The following is a 23,554-nucleotide window of genomic DNA, read 5'->3' on the forward strand; positions in this document are numbered from 1 at the left end:
CACCAATGCGTCAAGTTGCTTATGAACCGGAATAACTGTAATGATTTAGCAAACTTCTGGGGTTTTACGTGCAAAAACCACGATCCGATTATGAGGCACGCCGTACCAGGGTGCTCCGGAATAATTTTGAGCACGTGGGGTTCTCTCACGTCCACCTGTCTGTCGATTCAAGGCACACAAGCGTTTTTGCACTCCACCCTTGTCGGAATGAAGCCGCTATGTCCGTGATCGAACCGTGACGTTGAGCGCAGCAGCGTAACTGCCGTAGCCACTGAGCTGCCACAGCGGAATAAACTGATCTGTTTACACTGGCTACCACAAAACAATTGAACTGAGATGCCAAACACTTTAGAAGAGGCCTTACAGATCGGCTCATGTAAAATGCACGGATCGCAAACGCTGCACATGAGCTATCAAACATCTGTAATGTGCAAAAAGATTAAAAAAAAAAACGCGTTTCCGGTGGCATCTAGATACATTTACTCGGAGATGTACGTGCTGTAAGGGCCGAACGTTATTCAGCGAATGTAAATGATTGTTTGCGAGTTTCTGCAAAGGTGGCCAGTGGAGGTGCCTGCAGGCTTGCCAAGCTGTCCTTAGGACATATTTTTTTCCGCTGGCCTTCTGTATCTTGTATTCCTTATAGTGATGCATATGAAGTCTAATAAGACAAATGAACCCAAATTAACAATTTTCGCGACTGCATCTTGGACACTAGTTTTTTTAGCCAAACCTGCGACATTTGCGCACCCGCCGTGGTGGCTAATTAGCAGCTATGGCGTTGCGCTGCTAAGCACAATGTCGCGGGATCGAATCCCGGCCGCGGCGGCCGCGTTTCGATGAGGGCGAAATGCAGAAACGCCCGTGTACTGTGCATTGGGTGCGGGTTAAAGAACCCCAGATGGTCTAAATTAATCCGGAGTCCCCGCTACGGCGTGCCTCATGATCAGATCGTAGTTTTGGCACGTAAAACCCCAGAATTCAATTTTTTTAAGATTTGCACGCTGCAATACACATCATTACTTTCTGAATACACTGCAAAATATTTGTCCTATTTGCCTTTCAGGTTTCGCCAGTGCCGCTGAATATGGCAGCGTTTGTTGGGCCGCGCCTAACAAACGCCGCCATATTCAGCGGCAGTGGTGAACGAAGATGTCGATGACTGGCTTTCCAAGTACGAGATGGTTCGCGACAACGTCATGCAACCAAATATCATTACAGATTCAGATTAGTGGATAATATATGGAGCGGATTGGTGTTTCCCTCTATTGAAATTCTTCCGTCAGCTAGTAAATGGTAACTGTACCCCTATCACTTCGACCCTATTCACTTTGACTACAGGTTATACTAACAGACACAGGCTCTCCCTATGGCCATTACCCCGCTAACAGCGCTCAACAACTGCTTTAAGTATTCCTATTTCTTAAGAACAACAATTGAATAGAACAATCTTTCTTAAACAAGAGTAACTCAGTATGTCTGATTTTGAACTCCAGCGCCGTCACATGTTTTTACATGTGTGTTTGTACGCAAACGTATTTACTTGCTCGCGTTGTGTTTGAACAGCTGGAACAGTTTTGTACGCTTATCACCTGCAAAGAGCTTGTATTCAATTTAAATCAATTTATTTCCTTTTCTGGAAACTAGGAGCCGGCCCTAAAAACTGATCAATTAGTTTGAAAGGGGTTCGGGACTTCCCACAGGGTGACAACCGCAGTGCAGGCATCCCAACGCTCACAAACGATACTCGGGTCGGTAGTATCTATAAATAACATGAAATAAACAAAGTAGAAATATGAGGGCACCCTCCCCCATTTTATCCCCCAAAGGAAGTAAAACAAGCCCCTACTACCTATATTTATGTACATATATATTCCGCGTTCGCGCCTTATAGGATCTCTATTTAATCATGGCGATCCTCTTGATCGCGTTTGGCACCAGGCGCTCGACGCCTGACTCCCTCCTCCTGCGTCGGGTCCACGGAGGTCAGCGACAGCTCGTCGAAGGAGTCCTTCCGACGAGGAGTGTCGTCTTCCGCTTCCGGTTCTAGCTGGCCGCGGCTACGGAGCATCTCCAGGTGCTCGGCGTACGGTTCCGACATGTGCATGGGGGGAGGCGCCGATGCCTCGGGAAGCATGGGCGAATCGTGAAGTGCGCTGTCTCCCGGTGCGCCTCCTTCCGACACCACCTGAATAATGAATCAATCAATCAATCAATCAATCAATCAATCAATCAATCAATCAATCACTTAATCAATCAATCAATCAATCACTTAATCAATCAATCAATCAATCAATCACTCAATCAATCGATCGGTCGGTCGATCGATCGATCGATCAATCAATCAATCAATCAATTTCGTCTATTTCACAGACAGAGGAGTGGCGAATAAAAGCTGCCCTTCGGCAGCTTGGCGAGCCGGTAGCCCCCATTACGAGGGTTCATAGCAGCATGCGCACAGACATAATTATATCAAAATAAACGCGGAAATAAAGGCCACTTCAAAATAAACACGTCATTAGAGATCGCATCGTTAAAGTGAGAAGGTGGCAAACATAATCACACAATGCAGAAAGTATCTATACTAATAAATAATGCTCTCACGCTTACAACTTTCGAGCGTAACTTGCTTGAAACACAACAAAGGAAAATAAGAGATTCATGATGATTGAGAAGACATGGAAACGTATAGCAGAAGCGTTGCATTCCAGAGTTTAAACGCGCGATTGGTTATAGCATTCATGTTTCGCCTCTCCTTGACTCATAATCCTTTTTTTCTTGTCTTTTCTAAACAAGAAATCGCTGTCAAATACTCTAAGTTTTCTTTAATTTGAAATTTAATATCGCGCACTCAGTATATAGTGGCACAACTGGTGGGCTCGAGTGATACGAGCACGATAAATAAATCAGTGGCGGTGTTTCAAAAGGGGTATTACAAGCAATCCGACAGAAACGCGACACCGAAGGGCTCGATTTTTTTCTTAGTTACAACCGCACAAAGCCAATGAAAAATCGAAGTCAAGAAAAGCATAGTGGAACTCGACGGCTCCACTCCTAATTGGAATGTAGAAGTAATAAGGAGAAGGGAAATGAAAGTGTACGAAAATACAACTTGCCGGAGTCCTACCCAGAGCTCCCGCAAATTACGCGTGCGATGCTGTACCATGGAGCTACCGCGGCCGTCATTCTTCCGTACACGTTTTTTAGACATTTTGTGGACGCCTACTAGATCTAAAGCTCCTCCATACACGTTTCCCAATGTGGCGGTGACGTGTGGATGGAGAGGCTTTAACTATATCTAGCCCTCCTGGGAGTGTTAGCCAGCGCCGCTGACGGCCATGGCGGTGTATGTTAACATCCTTTCAACGGCAGGCCTAACGCAGTACGTGACCGTCGCTGTGCAATAAGCTAGACGAATAAGAGGAACCGAGGGCATACATTTTTTATGTGAGTTACAACCACGTGAAGCCAGCAGTGAATCTAAGGAGGGCGAAATGAGAAATTTCTGTTGTTTTTACTCGAAATGTGTAAACAACAAGGAAAATGAACTTATCTCAGCTGGTAGCGCAACTCCCATCTATCGTATTACGCGTGTGATGTACGCTTAATACGATACATTCACGCTTGAAAAAAAACTAAGCGTAGCTTGCACTGGAGGCGCAATGCTAAAGAGACAGCGGAGCGGAGGGGCACCTAGCTAGTCCTGGCTTTTGGGCTATAGGCTAAGCACTACCAAGTCATTCCCAGCATTTTCCGGAATATATCGATTATTGATTGATTATCGATTAGCTATTGATTGGCTATCGCAAGGTATTGGACACGTATTTCGGCTAAGCTAAGCACTACCAAGTTATTCCCAGAATTTTTCGAAATTTATTGATTATTGATCAATTATAGATTAGCTATTGGTTTGCTATCGATTGGCTATCGATGCCCGACTAAGAAGAGCTTTCATGGATAAGCGACTGCAGTGTTCTTACCAACGCTTTACACCAGCAATTAAGATATGAGAGGTCACTGCAGTATTGGCTTTTCGCGCTCTGTGGTTAAACTTTGTGTCAGGAGATGTCGCTATTAGCGTTGTTGCTGCGGTACACCTCTACGGTAGCCCGGTTTTCCGAAAACGGTAGCACATTTACGGACAAGCTAAAACTGTACCAACATCTGTGCCCGGCTAGAAAGCGAAACGAAAAGAAAGGGTCTCCACCTCCACTTGCAACGCCGAGTCGATGGGGCTGCGGCTGTGCTCCCCGGGGGGTGTCATGGCGGCGAATGTGTCCTCCTCGTCCGGCGGGGAGATCAGGTCCATGGCGTTCGGCGGCAACGCCCTGATTCCCGTGTGATAAGGTGACCGTGGAGACCACGGTTCAGGACCCCGTGGCTGGAACTGCAGCTGCTGCGTCACTGGCGGCGGAGGTTTGTACTCGATCGCCAAGATCTCCGCTCGCGGTTGCATGACCCGGACCACACTGCGCACGCGCATGAACCAGTGGAATAGCCATAGCCTCCCGCGATTTTTCAGTGCCAGCCCAGTGACGCCAAAACCAGAAGTCACGTAGAGGGCGCTACTTTCCTAGTAGTTGGTCGCAGTTTAGAGGGCATGTTTAGGAGCACGCTAACTGTATCTCATCATACGTCATGTCAAATCTGAATCGCACAGGAGCAGGCTTGGAGCAGGCACAGGGTGGCAGCTGCACGCAGCGAAAGTTGTCTATGCTCTAGAAACAACAGGTATAAAAGTGACTGGGACCACTAGCTTCTATGTATCGCGAAGCGAGAGGTCCGGTATCGTAAAGCTAGAGAAGTCTACGCAATTAGCCTTAGAGTTTCATGGAAACATGTGTAGAAGGAACTCTGGCCCAGCGATCGTTGTTCTACCATGGAAATGATGATTAGTACATGAATTTCTTTAATCATTGCGCTTCTGGCTTCAAACGCTCTTATGACATGTTGCATTACGTTTTGTCTTTTTCAATTTCCACGCACTTAGTGTTCTACACGCAGTCATGAAATTTATCTCTGCACGCATCGGCAATTAATAGCGCATCGTTGCATTTAGTGTCAACTGGCACAAGACAGGTGCAATCTTAAGGGCACTGTAAGAGGCCTTCGTCCTGCAGTAGACATAAATAGGCTGACGATGGAGATGACATTGCTTGAAAGAATTTACGAAGTCCCAAAGCCAATCGAAGCCAGAAGGACAACGTTTAGGCGAATCCATGCATTACCCGTCATTCTCACTTAAGATCAACATCTACGCTTGCAGCACCCGTAGACACTTAGCACCAAAGTTCCCTTTTGTGATTTTCATGCGAAACTAACTATAGCCCCTGTATTGAAGCCCGGCATTGGAGAACTTTGCCCAGTATACATTCATGCGATTCCTTGTACACTGTATTACTTATGTCTACATTATATCTACGTGAATCCTCCCCGAAATTAACTCGGAAACGATTACGTAATATATTATTATCGAATATAAAGTTGGATACTTGTTCAACTATACGGATGTTCTTTGAGCATATTCTTGCCGTCAGATTTCATGAAAATTTACACCGACTTGATAGTTGTGTCGTTTCGGACGACCAAAAAACACCGGCGAAGAGCGTTTCGAATACCGCGAGTAGACGTAAAAATCTAGCACGAACCATCAACGTGCCGGCCTTGCACGCGATGATACATTTTCCTGGTTTGTTTCAAGAAACATGAAGTGATCTCGATCGGTTAATTTTCTTTGCACGGAGTTGCTGGCTGGACTATCTAACTGGCGTATATAAGGAAGAAAACAAGGAAAATGGGCTATCCAGTGGCCCTCATAACATCCTTTAGCATCTCTTTTAACCTCCTGAGACCCTTCGTAGATACATTACACATCAAATTAAATTTATTTCTAAGTTAACTCGGAAACAATTATGCGAGATATTCATCCCGAATATGAAATCAAATGCCGGAACAATTGTATAAAAGTGTTTTTGTCAGATTCTAGCCGTCAACGTTCCAGAAAATTATCAATAATTTTATCTAAACCAAGGTGTCAGGCAACGGCAACGAAACAACGAATGACAGGCAACGAAACGCGCCCTTGAAATCCGTTCCGGATACCACGAGTTCACTTGAAAGTCCAGAATGCAGCGTTGTTATGCACACATTGTTACGTAACAATGCACATATTGTTACGTATTTACCCGTGTGTGTGGTTTCCGAGATATAGGCGGCCACGCTGCGTGTTTAGGCTAAGAACTCCGTGCAAAGAAAATTAACCGTCGAGATCACTTCATGTTTCTTGAAACAAACCAAGAAAATGTATCATCGCGTGGAAGGCCGGCACGTTGATGGCTCGTGCTAGATTTTTACGTTTACTCGCGGTATTCGAAACGCTCTTCACCGGTGTTTTACCAGAACAAACACGAGGAGACTGTTACTTCGTCCGCGTACGTGGAGATGCGGCGTTCAGACACCAACCGCCGTTGGCTTTTCAGGTCCGAAAAGCCACAATCGGTAATAAGTACAGACTTGAAGAGAAATTACACCCTTGTGCTGCTATCGGGTCTGAGGAAGTTAAGGCGCACTCAGGAAAAATACAGGGTGCCCGAAAAGTAAATGTGCAGCGGAAAGTATGGTCTTCAAAATTTGAAGTTTTACTTAAGGCTGTGTGCAGTGGTCATTACAGGAGATGCTGAAAATCTCTTGAAGACATGTCTACACACGACGCTGCATCTTGTTAAACACTCGGCGGAGGGTTGCTGGAGTTATCCGTGCAGTGTGCAGTATAATGGCCCCTCTGCGACTTCCGCAGTGTGTTGTTCTCATACAGCCGTCCTTTGAGTGCACGCCACGGACGTTATCAGACGAACCACAGGTCTTGCGTTATCATATCGCACGTGGAACTGCAATGTCATTCAAAGTTATCCTCACAATATTGTTCATTTCCTGACTGCACAGTTACTTTTTGGACGCCGTGCACGACGCTGACTGCACCCACATACCTGCTGCCGGGGTACGGCGTCTTGATACGATCCCGCGCCGAGCGCTGCACCGAAGCGAACATCGCGGCGACGACGTCGCACTGGGCGTCGTCGATTAAGGACAGCACAAGGGAGCCGCCGTCATCGACCTGCATTGACGCCTCGCCAGTGCAGCCGGTGCCCCCGCCGTCGCGGTTCGCAGTGAACGGGAGCTGTGGGGACGTGGGTTGCAAAGACGGCTCCTGCGAAGCGCTGGACGACACCTCGGGTGAGGGGGTCGGATCGGAAGTGGACGAGGCCTCACGGCTCGCGTTGTCCGCCGGCGATGGCAGCGGCGGCTCCGGCTGTTGCTGTTGTGTTACCGCAGCAGCAGCAGTGTCGCTTCCGAGGCCGAGTGGCTGCTCGGGTGGTGCGATGCCGGCGACCGGTGTTTTAGCTCCAGCTTGAAAAGGAACACCGGACGAAAATTCTGCAGAGAGACGAACGGGGTACGGGCTCACGCAGAGAGCCGCTTCCACTTATAGTATAGGGGGTGAGACAGCTGTCGGGACTCCTCTGTATTTCGGCGGCCGTCCGTGCCTGCCTGCCCACCCGTCCGTCTACACCGTCCAGACAAAGACACAGACAGACAGACTGTCTGTCTGTCTGTCGACGGACGGACGGACGGATCCTGAAAGTGCGTGAAGAATCCTAAGAAGGCTAACGCATTAATACCTGGGTGTACACATAAACGAAGGTAATACCAACTCCAACATCCGTCAAGATATTCTAAGAGAAAAGCGGAAGCGGAATGCAGCAATAATGGAACAAACAGCAGTTTGGGGCTACAATAAATGATGCAATTTCACCCGTTTATAATATATGTGGTGTGGTGCGAAAATTTTTCAAAGGAGTAATGGTGTCAGTGATAACGTTCGCAAATGCCATTTTGTGCTTAAAAGCAGATGTCTTGTCGGGATTAGAAGTTAGCCAAATGTCTAAGGGCCAATTGATATCGGCGCCCATGGCAAAACCACAAGTGAAGCAGTCTAGGGTGACATGGCGTGGGCTTCTGATGAAGTCAGAGAAGCGCAGAGCAAAATTTAGTTTTAAGAAAGACTCAGGAACATGAATAAAAGTAATATCTTAGAATATGTGTAGCGCACGTTCGCAACGGCGTACCACACCGCAGCACGCCATACTGTGCACTGGTCCATATGGACGCTGCCCAGCTAGAAGAAAAGCGGCTGAAGGCGACACGACAGGCAGCGAAAGACGCCAGAGAGACAGAGCGCACTGCTCAGCTAGAAAAAGAAATGCGCCTGAAGCATCTCTCGAGGCCACGCAAGACCCGCGCCACGGAACTCACGGACCGCTGACGTTCAAAAGAGCACAGGAAACCCTGTCTCAGCACCCAAAGATGACAATGGAGTGCATGGTGACCTGCACTTGCCTTTTGAACGTCGCTATCGTGAACGAACTTTAGGAAGAACTCGGAAGCAATATTTTTGTAACTTGTTTGGGCAGTAACTATAGCGCATGTAATGTGGTCCTGCACAAAGGGTTGGGGGCCAGAGGCCGCATTTTCTTAACTTTTGACAGGTTGCCCGGATGATCTCGTTTTGTTCTCGCAACGATGTCCAGATGTTCTTGTTTGAGTACCCGGATAACGGCTCTGGCTTTTGGAGCAAGGTCGCTTGAAGGTCGCCGACAGCGGGAGCTAAAAGCATTTAATGCTTAAAAAACCTCGATGGATGTTATAAATACGACAAGAAATAAATCAGGTATAATTAAAGGGGAGTGCCTGGCTATAGCACAAAGGGGGTGCCTGGCTATTTGAGGCCCGACCTTGGGAGCCTGAGGAGAAATACATACCGGAGCAATTATTCACAACAAGACGGGGCATGTGTCCACTGCAGCAATTAGTTCGGAAACACCTCAATATATCGTATTGGAGTGATAAAATATTCACCCAGTAAGGCCCATAGGAAAAGTCCACCTTCCAGAATTAAGCACTGGGATTCAAAGCTGATGGAAGCAATAGCTGGTCAGCAGTCGAGATAAGCAAGAAACGTTTAGAGTATGGGTGAAAAGAGCAGGAAAATATTGATAGAACCGGTGTCGTTGTGGGCTGCGATTACCGTACAATATATAGATATTGTATTGTATAGATAGATTTACTACTGGCCGAGACTTGCTGCGGTCGTTAAACATTATGTTCAGACGTGTCTGAATTGCCAGGGCCGCAAACCGACTTCCGTCAAGCCAGCCGGCCTTCTGCACCCTGTTCAAGTACCTGCCACACCATTTGCGCAAGTAGGCATGGATTTTCTGGGCCCCTTCCCAACGTCTACTACCGGCAACAGGTGGATAATCGTCGCCGCGGATTATCTCACTAGATATGCCGAGACAAGTGCTCTGCGACGGGGAACAGCAGATAAAGCGGCGCAATTTTTTCTTGAATCCATCGTTTTAAGACATGGCGCCCCGGCAGCAGTCATCACGGACAGAGGTACTGCGTTCATGGCCAAGTTTTTGGACATCGTTCTACGTTTAAGTGGAACCGCCCACCGGAAGACCACGGCCTATCGCCCTCAAACAAACGGGCTGACGGAACGACTCAACAGGACACTGGCTGACATGATAAGCATGTGCGTCGATGTAGAGCACAAGAACTGGGACGAGGTTTTGCCCTATGTCACCTTCGCGTACAATACGGCTCGTCAAGAGACCACTCGCAAGACAATATACAGGTATTAACGGAGAGAAAAAGATAGAAAGGAGATGGGCAAAATGCTAGACTGCTATGTATGCATACAATACTTATTCCCAGGGGTGTGCAAATAGTGATTTTTGAGACCGAATCGAATAGGAATCAATAGTGCCAGAAACGGATCGAATTGAATATAGAGTAGTTTTCGAATAAGGAACAGCCGTTCACAACCTAGTATATTTAAATCTAGCAAGTTTCTGTCAATACACAGTACGTTATGAAGCGTTGTTTATTAAAAGCATAAATGGAGCATTAGGAACAAACACGTATAGTTTCTTCGCATGCACAGGGCTATTCACAGAGTGCGAATGAAGGCTGTAATGTGCCCAAAGTATGGCTAGTTAAGCGACGTGGCGTGCCGCACTACGCAAGCTCTCATTTTTATGTTTACACCATGCCCACGGGGGTGAAAACTTACTGTGATTTTGCTTCAATTTTATGTTTGATTGGGCGCAGCTGACGTTTTGAATTATTCGAAAAGTATTTGAAAAATATTCGCATGTACGAATAGTGACTATTCGATTCGAAGGCAGAATCGTAGATATTCGCCCACAATTACTGGTTACCTAAAGCAGGCTGTCACTGTCGCCGCCCCGTTTCGAAGTAGATGTCAGGGATGAGCCCAATCATTTTTATCATCTAACGTTGGCGTCTCCTGCAAACCGGTATTCCGAAAAGTGCAATACGTTTACAGGCAAGTCAAAGCTCCCTACTAGATGAAGAAACGCGCAACGCTTTTGTGGCATTACCGTGAAGCTGTTGATCGTCGCCGTCCGACCGGTGCGGCTTGAAGCGCTCCCCGCTGATCCGCACGACGGGCGGCGGGGTCAGGGGTGGCGGAGTAGCATCCACAGTGCGATCCATCGACGGGAAGTAGTCCGCCCTCACGTCCTCCAGCTGACGCGCCGGCGTCGACATCTGCGACTCTTCGCATGGCATAGGCATCGGGGACAGAGAAGAGTGCAGGAACTTCTGCAGGGCTCCGGGACTAGCGATCCGATGCCGGGCCCCGGGTGAACCGCGGGACACGTCCGATTCGGACCACAGCCGGAGCTTGACGAATGGCTGAAAAAAAAAAAAGAAGTGTGGCGCACTTGGTTACCGGAAGCTGCACACAGATTTCTTCAGTCATGCCACATGCTCCGAAACATGATTTCGGTCTCTGGGTGTTCTCTGGGGTTATCATTTTGGACAATGACAATTAGACTTTATAGCTGGAACTTGGAGACAGCTGAGCCATTTGCGGCGCTTCTGGCGAATAGGAAACACTATGGAAGAACAGTGACAAAGGTTTATAAAAGGCACAGAACAAAGGTAAAAGTGACGTGCTTGGCGAAATCCACCACCTACGCCGTTTCAAAGGGTTACCATCCATCTCATTCCATCCATCTCATCCGATTCATCCCATCGCCCACACAATCCATCCGTCCGTTCATCGACCTGTCCAACCAGCCAGTCACCCAACTGCCACGGCCGGCTCCGTATACTTGCCTGGTAAAGGAAGCACTGCACCAGGTCGACAAATTGCGCGGGCATGTAGGTGAGCACGGCGTTGACGGTGCGCTCCGCGGGGTAGCCGCACGAATAGACGCACTCAGGCGTGACATCGGTGACGGCGAGGCAGGTGCAGCTCGCCAACACGTCGGGCGGTCCCACGTACCAGCGGGTGGTGTGGCAGTTCCACAGTGTGCGGAAAGCGTTCACGTAACCCAGCGAGTAGTCGTCGAACACGTCCCGGCTCACGCAGCTCAGCGTCTCCTTGACGGCGATGCCCGCAGAGTGGAGCTGGCTTAGGGGAGTCCTGCAGCCAACGTGCATCACGTCATTTGTGAAAACCAGTTTCATTGAATTGAATTGAGCATATTAGTGCTTCAGTTAACACAAGAAGAAAAGCAATATTATTAGCCAAAGGCTAGTTATGGATGTATGATCAAACGTAGCACGTGAAAACAGCAATTCAAGGTGGCGCAGTCGACAACCGTGAAATGTAAGAAAAGCGCAAATTATAATCGGCTAATTTAGCATTAACAAAGGATGGTTTGCAACGAGTTTTGAACCGCAGTTGACAAATTAGCCAAACGAAACCGACCGAATGCACCTGTGGTCATTGGGTTATATTCTGGGAACTCCTAAACGAGAGAGTTTCCTAAAATAAAATGCAGAAATCGTCGACCATCAAATCAAATCAAATCAGTTTATTTCAGCATCAGATGAGACAGTACAACAGTCACAACAGTGATACTGTGGGGTGAAAGCAAAAAGCCACCAAGGCTTGACAAGGGCTTTCACACCATTTAGCACTTGGCAATGCAGGCGCAGAGCCAAACGCTTCTAGAAAACTATTCGCCGCGTTAAAGGAATGATCCTCTTGAAGGCGTATATTTGTTGCCATTATGATGTTTAGGTATCCTTTGTCGTTTGCTTTCGTAATTCTGTGAAAGAGAGCCGTTAACCTGCACATTAGTAGCGGTGTTGGAGCCCTCCCCTGCAGCCGTCACAGGGGGAGAGGATTGACGGGGAAGGAGGAGGCCCGTCCTTGCCGAGCGCTCCAATTACCTAACATATCAGACGCGCTAAATCTCTCGCGCGACATCACTTTCAGAGTTAGTTCCGCCCATAGCCCTTACGAGAGAAGTCGACATAGAAACGGCAGGATGGAGGAAAATAATAGTCCTGGTTTAAACAGGTTAGACAAAAAGCACCAGATTACATTTCGCGCGCTTAGATGGGAGCCTGCATATAAGAACTTTCGCTTTATTTCTTGGTAGGTTTTGCTGAAGCTTACTGAGTTTATGTATTTTATATGTGCTAAGTTTATATATAAAGTCAATTTTCTGGCATAGCAAATATTTTTTAGGAAATGAAAACTAATGATAACTTATCTGGAGGTGGGTTCTTACTAAACTATATACGGCGAAATAAATCACATTATAAGACGATCTTGAGTGATCAGAATATGCATTGCTACAAAAATGGATGCTTTAGACTCATTTGAACCAAAGTTACAACGTGTTAAACTTTTTAAAGTATGAACCCAAAGTACGAACACCCAGGAAAAATGTTTTTTTTTGGGGGAAAATTTCTGGCACAATGTTCGTTTATATTATATGTTTACTGCAATCTCGATTTGCCTACCTGTCTGACAAAATAATTATTGCAATAGGATAAATTAAACCATAGATATCACTGGAAAATGGTGACACCACCAGAAGTGATGTTTGAGAAAATGACGAAAACCATTTCACAACGTGTTGTTGGTGACTATGGAAAAGGCGCAAATCAAGCAAGAATAAATGCTTTACACCAATCAGGAGCAAAGGGAGGCAAAAAGAAAAGGCGTTTTCAAGCAACCAGGAAAGCCGTAATAACACCGTGGGCCAATGAGAACTGATGGCGGATTTGATAATATCGCGTTTGATATGACAATGCTCAGAATAGCCCTTCCGCTTCGATGAAGAACCCAAAAATTGGAGGACGCTTAAGCTTCGCCTTTAAGAGTAGAACGCGATAGCGTTATCGGAACCTGTTCACATCGCATCGTGCGCATACGGCAAGTAGACTTTATTCACTGCAACACTGAACGTGGGAAAGCCAGCTTACAAAGACCAAGCTTACACCGATCCCCTTAAAGTCGGCTTCACTTTTAAACAGAAGTACATTGTGGGAAAGACGTTTTTCCAGGGGCAATATAAGTGGTCTTATATTAAAATGTGAATGCCCCAGCACCTTTTTTATTATTTTATTAATGGTTTGATATTGCCCCGACGCGCGCGCGTGTCCAAAACGAATTAGCAGGCGAAGTCCCAATTTGACCTGCCTAGGATGTGAACGCCATCTGGATATCATTTTCGCAAGTACCCGAACGCGCGGCTGTAGATCTGGTAGAAATGCAGGAAAAGGGGTTTGTATTTGAGTTTCCTCGTAGCAGAATTAGGTTTTCTCGTACATTCAAATTGCAATCCGACGCCGATTGGTAAAAAATTCGACGCCGAATGGTAAAGTCGTACTTTACCATTTTTTCTGACGAATTTCACTGTGAGAAATCCAGTTTTTGTTCACCACAACCTTGCACCACGTGGAGGGCCTGCGCGGTTGGAGTGGTTGAGGTGGTTGGGGATAATTTTCTTCGCCACCGAGCCGACATCGCACGCCGACGCCGGAATTTCTGCGACACGGGGCTCTTAACGCTATAGCGTTAATATACTAAGAGTAGAGCGAAATTTGGACCTGCTATATAGCGTTCAGCCATCTCGCAACTACGGGCAGTTGATGACACTTACTGCAGTGGGCAGCGCTTCTTCAAAAAATACTTTTGCGGCTTTGCTTATACTGTTCTCTATGGTGCAGCCGCGTGGCGTTACAACTGAATAAATGTTCTATAAATTGGTTAAGTGTTTTACACCCACAAATTCACCATTCTGCCATGTAACTTAAAACGCATAAAGTAATCACGACTTTATCAAGTTTGCATCCCCACTGAGAACGTTCCGTATGCAATTCCAGTAATTGCGTATGTTTTCCGTATACATCTTACGGAATCTATATTGATTCCGCACAAATTTTGTGTAATTTCCACAAAACGCGCACGGAATACTTGTGGCATTGTTTGGTTGCGTACAGAACGTTTCAGTAGCGATGTTACCAAATGTAGAGTATGTTCGGCAAGCTACTCTCACCAGGTGTAGTTGTCTTTTTTTATTTACTGTATGTTAATTTTTGTATAATTTTCTCAGAATCGCCGAATGCTGTAAATAGAGGATGCAGTAGAATACTTATTGCCAAACAAGAAATCTGGGATGAAAATGCAATGTAAGAATGTTTCTCTGAGCGTCCTCAATGGTAACTGGATAAGGAAGATGAAGGTTAGAAAAATCCAAGTACTGAGAAAGCTTCGGCAAAACCAGGCACTATCGCCATATTTACATGTACTATTATGTTTATCACCCATACCTGTCATTAATTCGGACGCACGGCCGATAAAAATTTCAAATTTGCACAATTTTATTCCTATGCAATGTAGGCCTAACTGAAAGTCATCGAAGGTGGTGGTATGATGTCTGGTGAATTTACCATTGAGTACTCATAATTACATAATAACTAAACATTGATTTAGTGAATAGATATCCACCAATACTCCATTCGTCTCTTGCTCATATCGACTGTTGGCCAATTAATCCTTTCACCTTCACTCTCGACATTCTGCGCATTCTCGCTTGAGGAGAACATGTGGCGCGAGTTAGGTTCCGCACACTAGAGAGTAAATTTTAAAGGACTTTTTATTTTTTTCAGTGGAGAGTAGCCCATACCTAGTGAGCCAGCGACCCAAGTTGGCGTGAAAGAGGTTGAACACGGAGAACCATGCATACCGCAAACAGGGTGACGTTTCCAAAGAAAGCTCATCGCATTAAAACCAGTGCTCCCTGCCACTGAGCGGGTTACCGGCACGCGCACGTTTCTTCGTATTGTGAGGCTGTAGTGACAACGGGAAGCTTAACGTGTTCAGAGATTTGCCACGTGTCATGGCAACGTCGACTGAGGCGTACCTGTAGTTGAGCCATACGGGTTCGACCAGTACGACTTGAACCCTGAACTTTGCCATTTCGCGACGGAGGCAGTCGGCGAAAGATATGAGCGCGGCATTGATGACGCTGTGGACTCCCGCTCCAGGGACTGCGACTCGTCCTGCAACGGTGGGACGAGGGGGGATGGCGAGGATGTGTTTGAACCCGACAGGGAACAAATTAAGATTTCGTGCATTCGAAAGTGACCGAGATTATAAGTAACACTAACTAAGCGCTTCGATGGCAGAAGAAAACAGACGCGACGAAACGCTAGCTTTAGTGTCTTTTCGTCTGCGTGACCATGAATCATTCCCTATAGCTTTCACACGCAGAAAAAGAAACGTACTATGTGATATGCCTTGGTTAAAATATACGTGACGTCTGTGGTGTCTCATATCGGCCGGTTCGGCCGTGAGTGGCGCTGGCTAACACTCCCAGTGCTAGATCTAGTACGCCTACATAGATGCCCGAGAAAGTTGACGAGAGGGTATGGCCTCCTCGTTATCTGAATTGGTAAAGTACCTCAAGCGTAATGCTGAAGATGTGCGTTCGATTCTCATCTATAGGGCGAGCTATCTTTTTGTCCACTTTCATTTCCCGTTTGAACAAAACGTCTCCACTTTCATTTCTACGTTTGAACAAAACGTGACAAATAACTTTCCCATATGATTTCTCAAGCGCGATAGTCTGTTTCTTCCCAGGTGGTTTAGTTTCTTCGCATGGTTGCTACTAGAAAAAAAAAAATCGTGCACGTCGGATTCTCCTATTCCTCTCGCTAATTCTGTACCATGTCCTTCATTAAATAGGCGGCTCCTCACTCCAAATGGCATATTTGTTTCATAAAATTATTTCTATGAGAGAACGATTTAATATATAAAGCGTGTGCTGGTAATGAGATGTTTATTAAATTTTGTTTAATCGCTGCAATTCTAAAACTTTCTAAGGCAAAATTATGTCATGAGCATAAGATCTGCCTTGCGCAAGTTGGGGCTTGAATAGTTTATCACCACGCATATTCATATATCACACACAGCATTCATCTACATGAATATACGCGGAAGATCATGGCTACGCGAAAATTCGCCTCCACGGAGTGTCCAGGCAATCTTCACTTCACTTTATTACAATAAATGCCCCCAGGATTGGTGGTATTGCATAAGGGGTTGGTAAAGTAAATAAATGCACAAGGAAAGGACGTTTAAGTACATGTTTGCGCGTGGTTAAATATGGTAATTATACAGTTCAAAAATGTGGATGGACAGGTGATTGCGGCGATGTCACTTCACTTTATTCAATCCAATAATAATAGTCGATATGCAGAGGCGGGTGCCAGAGAAGGTGCGTTAATTATGCCCGAACTGCATGCATACATTATATAATATCGTGCCTGATATTAGCTACCGGTACACAGGTTATGTTCAGTTGCACGTACCGGAAGTTCCAGCACAGACGACAATCCTTCCGCGAGTCTCGCGAAGCATAGGCAAGAAGCGGTTGACCAGCCTCGCTGTGGACACCACCGTCTGTTCGAAGGCGCGCAGAAGGTTTCGCTCGCTGATCCATTCGAGTTCTCCGAGATCGGTGGTGCCAACGTTGCAGACGAGCGCGTGAAGTGGCGTGTCTGCGAATGAGAGAGAGAGAGAGAAACAAAAATGTGGCAGAAACCATCCGAGACGGTTGTCAAAGTATACGGCGAAAAGCTTATGCGGACATCATGAGTCTAACGACCGCAGTATAGCAAGACTTCCGCACTATACTGCTGACGTCGATGATAATGTTTCGATAATGGCAGCCCAGATCATCGCCGACATCTTTTGGTAGACGGCGTGAAAGTGTGACGACGACAAAGAAACGACGACAGAGCGTCACCACGATGGCCGCATTAGGACAGCTGCGCACCTGCGCTTTCTTCCCCGCTCGTTTACTCCACGGAGGCCATGACACTCCTCCGACTAGACTTTATCATCATGCAGATACCACGCACTGCAAGAGTTGGTCTAACCGAAGCTGTGTGTAACCAAAGCACTCGCGTCTCAAAGAGCTATAATTGGCGTGAACCCCAGGCAACTTCGTTGAGCGAGAGTGCGTGCCCTTTGCAGCGGCGCCATCGCATCGGTGCCTCTTCGAAAAGAGAGAAAGTTCGGCTCCCGACCACTAAAAACGGGTGAAAGAGCCAAAAAAGCTGTTCGCGTTACACAATTTGGCATATCCAATGCACTAGTTGGAATCAACGTTAGACGAATGTTGAGAAGTTGTATGAAACGTATCAGTTAAACGATTATATATGCAAAGGCACACATTACGTATGCTATTTTATTACATTTATTTTATCACATCTACGTCGTCAAACTCATTGCTCCATTGCAAACTTGCTAAAGCTGGCATCGCGCTCTTTGGCCATACCTGGCCCTTGCGGAACTAAACAACATACGTTCATTCATTATTACCTTTCCACGTGCGCGCACCCAAGGAACTGTTCACGTTAAAAACGACGTACAGCGCGAATGATAAGGACAGACAGAGACGACAAACACGGGCGCCGTGCGTCGTTTTTACCATGAATTACCAACTAGCCCAAGCAACCACCCTTGTTCACGTTACTCTCCCATCTCAGAGTCCTTAGTGTATTTGGTTTCGAGGCAACGCGCACAGAACAGTTATAGTGTTTCGCATTGCGTTTTGCAGCATAGGGAGTCCAAGCCTGATCAGCGGGATGGCGAGACACTTCTCCGTGATAGCTATATACGCATACTGTGATTGAGTCAGTAAGGACGCGTAGCGGTGTCGTCACGCGAAAGTCCATGCAATGACTGGTTGGTGGCTACGAGCTCACTTTTCTTGAAGAGTTGCTCGCAGATCTCCTGGTAGGCGTCGTTCATCGAGCTCTCGCTGGACGGTTGCAACTCGATGATATCGACATTGAAGCGCCTTATGCCTTTGGCCATCTCGCCACCCATGTCCTGGGAGCCGCACAGCACGTAGTAGCCGTCGCTAGACAGCTTGGACGCCGTCAGAAATCCATGCTCACTGTCGCAGCCTGCTCAGAGGACGCGAAGGGCACAAGCAAAATGTTCACTGCTCAGAACGTATCTCTCCACCGAACGCATGTTACGTGTATCAATAGAGAGCATTAATTTAGCTTAGGGGACGCAAGCCGCTCGCGTCCCGTAATAGAAAATTCTGTAATGTCCAATTACATGTATCTACGTCTAATTTGATCTCTGTTCACTTCTGCGGACTTCCCTCTACTTTTTGAGCTCCCTCACTGGAGCTCTGAAGGCCCACTTCTATAGCGCTGGTGGCAAGGATAGTTAAGAAATAAATTTGCGGCGGTTGAACGCGGTTAAACCAACTTTGTCGAGCTTAGGACGCATTGGTTGAGCGTGCCGAGTGATAGCATGGCTTTGTTTGCTTTGGGAAAGGACACGGACGCTGCTCGGCGCCGTCAGCAACTACCGCATCTACAATAGCACCGCAAGACAACACACAGACGCTGCTCGACGCGGCAGGAGCAGCGAGTGAATTGACCTCCATGCTGCGCCTCGCTACAACGCGAACTAAGCGTCGAAAGCACAGCGCATACGAAGCTGCAGCACTCAGCGCACTTTTTCCACATCGCAGATCGCTTTCAAGATATGGGCGACCACGCGGTGTACGCAGAAGCCGCCGGTAGGAGTAGTTCCAGTTTGACCTTGGCTGAGCTTGAAGGTCAGATTTACTGAACCAGGCATTTTCTGTGTTTGTACCTGGAGTAGTAGAGCTATCGTTGTAAAATTTGCTGGAGTAGAAGCGGCCGCACCGTTTGACCACAGCAGAGCTGAAGCCAGCGCTCGCCCCTATACATCATCTCTGCCATACAGCACTGTCGGGTGATGTTTGCTTACAGCTGAAGTGCTTTGGCTCTATAGAATGCTAGGCAAACTACAAAATGACATCTAGTTGTCCCCCACAAAAGCATTATCTCCGGATGAGTATTGTGAGTAGTGATGACGTTATGGCCAATACAATCTTCCAGGACGTTCAGTAACGCAAAAATACACGTCGATGAGCATCGGTATGGCAAAGTGAGACATACTATACTCGTGTGAAGTGTGAGGAAAGAGCTTCTTTTCCCAGTTAATGTTTTATCATGCCTCTCTTATGGTGGCGACGGTCCGGCTAGTTTTTCGGGACATGATTTCTACTAAAAAACTTCCTTGGTTGGTGGCAAAGTTATCTTAAGAGAGCCACAGTGTGTAAAGAAGGTCGTATGGCGAAATTGGTCGTAACATGATTGCTTTGGTCGAAAAGCAACCGTTCTGGCAGAGTCGCTCGCTGCGTGTCTTTAGACAGAAGCTTTAGGTCAGGATGTAAATTAAAATTACATGGGAACGGAGAATCCCCCTTTCTCGCCAACCATCGCACCGATGTTGATGAAGATTTTGGAATTCAAAAAGAAAGAAAAATGTAATACTATAACTGCTGGAAGTTCACTTTTAATTTATGCCATAAATGTGTTTAGAAATTTTACATCCTATAACTCTGTAACTAAGTAACAAATAACGACATTACGGTTCTCTAAACTGCCCTTATTAATAAATTGAAAGCACTGAAAATAGATGCATAACACATTGCTCTGAAACATAACACCAATTTGTGGGCGAAAGTCTTGCAAAACGCACATAAATATCGCAGCGAATTCGCGTAATCTACGTCATATAAAATGTCTCTTGAGATGCTTCAACAGGCGCAGCTCCGAGAAATACCATATATGTTTCTGTTGCAGAGTTAGACGATTTGTAAATTTTGTGCTTCTACATTTTTTAGATAGTTCTAACTTTCGGCAATCGATGTGGAAATTTGAGGTGTAAAATTCAAATTGTGCTTGCTGCAATTTCTAGAATTTGTCTTTCTTTCTCAAATGCAACACATTTCACTCAAATTGGTCCAGCCGTCGTCTCATAGCTCATAGAAGCATTGCTGCGTTAATTTAAGACGTATTTGGATAGACGATGATGACCTGGAACACTTTTCTAACTAATCATAGAATGGCCTCGCTATTAAAGTACGGCTCATGAATCTCGTGCCACAAAATGTTTTCTTAATCTTTAACTACAAATGGAGTTATCGCACCGATACATGACTTTCTTTCTCTTTTCGTCTCCGCTAGCGCGCCTGAAGCTGCACAGCGGAGAAGCCAACAGGTCGAAGCCCCGGCCGACAGTTGAGAGTCGCGGTGGCGGAAGGGCTCGTCGCGGCCCCCCGCGGAGGCCGCAGAAGACTACGCTACGCAGCACACAGCGGCTATCTCAGAGGCGACGCGCAGCAGACGTAGTTACGCGCTGTGCAAAGTCGAAATTATTTTTTCTGCCTTTTAAGATCGCAGGCATACTTATTTTTCATTTATTTAACTCACGATTAGCAATTATGTGTTACTGAGAATGTTCTCGGGATCACGAAAGCAGCCAATAGCACTGGTCGGGCAATATCTTTCGATACGCTTTCGATGACGACATTGCGGATGCGAGAGCAATGGTGCACCGGTGCTCGGAGGCAATCCGGATGACTAGGCGAGAAGCACGGTGGAGGAAAATATCTTCTGGTGTCATCGGTTGCAGGGTACTTCCAGAATAGCTGCAATACTGGTGCCATGAAACATCGGACAAGCAAGCCTTTCTACAAGTTCCTCTGCGTCTGTAGCAGGCCAATGGATATCGGAGTTGGTCCCGAGCTAAAGCTCCTTCTTAACGCCAAGCGTTCTTAGTAGCTAGGTAGCTTCCTGTCGCGCCTCGCTTTGGGCCTTTTCAATAGAAGTGGCAGTTTCACCGGGAATGCCAAGAATTGACAGTGACAGAACGGTGTAGCTGTTTACCGGCACCGTATCGTGACGCTCAAGCTCGCCGTACACGTGTTCTAACAATATGCGGGCAAAACATGGCGCGGCGCAGCACGCGAAACGACTGCTTCAGCGAAGCAGGAACTGCACCCTGGCACCTACCAGGCGTCTCAGCGCGCTGGCGTAGGGCAAGGAGCCTTCATACACATACACTGAAGCGCTTGAGGGTTTTTGCATGAAGGCTCCCTACACTGGGGTAAGGTCTTTAGTTAAAACAAGTTTAGAACTTGCTTTATCTAGGGATCTTACACTGGCGTAGGGAGCCTACATGCAAGCGCGCTTGCATGGAGGCTCCCTACACTGGCGAGACAAGGAGCCCCTCCAGCGGCCAGGCGTCGCGAATCGGCGGTGCACGCATGCCCTCCGAGATCGCCGCGCACACCTAAGAATATGCGCTTGTGATCTCAGAGCCCATCGTGCATGAAGTGAGTCCGACGGGAAACCGTCTGCGTTTATCAGCTCCCAACGAATGCACCCGCTTGCTTTACCTTGGCGCTTACTGTCTGTTCTACTCATTTAAGAGCGGGCACACTATTCAGCAGGAACGGTAGTATATGTGGGCCCAACGCTCGCGCCGGCAGGCGAATAAAACAGCAGCGGAAGGCGGAATGCTGCTCTAACTGCGGAGTCAATTTACCGGAGCGTGATGGTCCGTCCACATGGCTTCGTAGTTTTTGGCAGGCAAAACCGATTGCGCGTCATTCGCGCCTCTATACAGGCCTAACTCTCGGCGTGCGGTTCGCGCGGTAGGTGACTGAACGACTGCAGCGGCGGTAACGGAGGACTCTGCACAACTTTGACGCGTCAGGGCACAAGGAGTGAAACCACAAGCAGCGTTTAGTACTTGCGACAATGACGGCGAGTCTACGATTGCTGCGGCTTGCGCTTGGACCTCCGCAGGCTCTTGATGGATAGGCTGAGCCACCATCCCAGGACCAGCGTGGCTGTGACAATGCCGACCTGCTCCAGCAATGGCGACAACAACGTCGTTGCCTGGAAAGCCACGAAAAGGCACGGCGCCACGATGAAGTACAACTTGATGACGTGCATTCTGCACTGCTGATGCACTTGAAAGGAGATTGTGCTTTCGAGGCCAACCCTGATGGGCGTTGGTAGGCCGAGGAACGAAATGCGCTCGTGCTCACGTGAGGAGGTTGATGATGATGATGATAAGCCTTCAAAACATGGCATGCACCCACAATGGGGGATGTTCCAAGAATCAGGTGGCTCTACGCACAAATAATGACTTCAGGAAAACGAACTTCTAAAAGGTAAAACTGTGAATAAAATAGCAGTTTATAAGCAGCGTCGATTTCTGCTTCTCTTTGTCAGTTTTGTGTTCTCCTCTTATGTAGCAGTAGTTGTTGTTTCTGTCTTTTAAGACGTGGCAATTATGGCGGATCAGCCACGATTCGCAAAGGAAACAACATGCAATGACTTTCTTTTCTCTAACTCAATGTTAATCGCTACCATTATTTAGAAAAAACACAACGTGAATATTTGATAAACGAATATAGGCAGATTTTTTATATATTCGCAACAGAAAAAGAAAAAAATAGAACCAAATGTGTATTTATAAGGCGTAGAACGGGCGTGTTGAACATCTCAACCTCCCTGTAGAAACAATGCTGTCATGCGCGAACTGAGATACATTTTAATGCGATTAGTGCTCTTTGGGAACTTTACGTTGTTTTACCCCGATACGCTCTGCAATGACCGCTTGTTGAGCCGGTTGCGCTTGTATTTTTGGTACTTTTATTCATCTATTTTGTTCAAGGGCCTTACAGGCTCCGAGGTGGAGTATTGCGGGGGGGGGGGGGGGGAGTTAGGAAAGGATAACGATATATATAGAAAAGGAGCAGAAGTAAACTCGTCACGTAAAATATAGCAGTATTAAATGCCATGTTTTAGAACAGCTTGCGGTAAAAGTCACAATTGTTGCTTATACATCGTTAAGCTGCCGCAAATCAACAAATCTGGACATGCATTTGCAATTCATACAATTAGGTATCACCTATGAGAAACCATATATATATATATATATATATATATATATATATATATATATATAAACATTCCTTCCTATGCAGGTACAACTCAAACAATCCATGAACATTATGTAGACTGCTTACTTCATTTCTTAAAGTCACAAGATCAACAATGCATTTGATATAGCATAATTAATGCATGAACGATGGTTACCTACTTGCTCATTTAGTAAGGTAATTGAATGATACGAACGAACAATTCGTTACATAACGAAATACCTACTTAAGAAATACAAATATTTATTTCCTTATTATTTAGCGGTTCTAGTAACCATATTGTCTAAATAATTTAGTAATTATTCAGGCAGTTAGATGATAGAAATTAATGTAATAATTAAGTATAGCGCAGGTGC

General features: G+C 46.5%; 2 protein-coding genes across 2 annotated transcripts; both read right to left on the reverse strand.

Annotated features, from left to right (window-relative positions):
• Positions 1–1,587: 1,587 nt before the first annotated feature.
• Positions 1,588–10,818, reverse strand: LOC119463876 (uncharacterized). The gene is made up of 4 exons (XM_037724697.2): positions 10,467–10,818; positions 6,987–7,434; positions 4,208–4,469; positions 1,588–2,188 (listed from the first exon to the last, which is right to left on the reverse strand). Exons 1-4 carry the CDS (start codon positions 10,660–10,662, stop codon positions 1,904–1,906), a joined length of 1,191 nt encoding a protein of 396 aa, XP_037580625.2. The 5' UTR covers positions 10,663–10,818; the 3' UTR covers positions 1,588–1,903.
• A 398-nt stretch (positions 10,819–11,216) lies between these two features.
• LOC125940082 (3beta-hydroxysteroid dehydrogenase dhs-16-like) lies at positions 11,217–22,907 on the reverse strand. Its single transcript, XM_049655749.1, has 4 exons — positions 21,998–22,907; positions 18,112–18,315; positions 16,711–16,899; positions 11,217–11,518 (listed from the first exon to the last, which is right to left on the reverse strand). The coding sequence occupies exons 2-4, from the start codon at positions 18,233–18,235 to the stop codon at positions 11,508–11,510; spliced, it is 324 nt and encodes a 107-aa protein (XP_049511706.1). The 5' UTR covers positions 18,236–18,315; positions 21,998–22,907; the 3' UTR covers positions 11,217–11,507.
• Between the last annotated feature and the right edge of the window lie 647 nt (positions 22,908–23,554).

This window comes from Dermacentor silvarum, chromosome 9 (assembly GCF_013339745.2).
Source record: "Dermacentor silvarum isolate Dsil-2018 chromosome 9, BIME_Dsil_1.4, whole genome shotgun sequence".
Lineage (NCBI taxonomy): Eukaryota > Metazoa > Arthropoda > Arachnida > Ixodida > Ixodidae > Dermacentor > Dermacentor silvarum.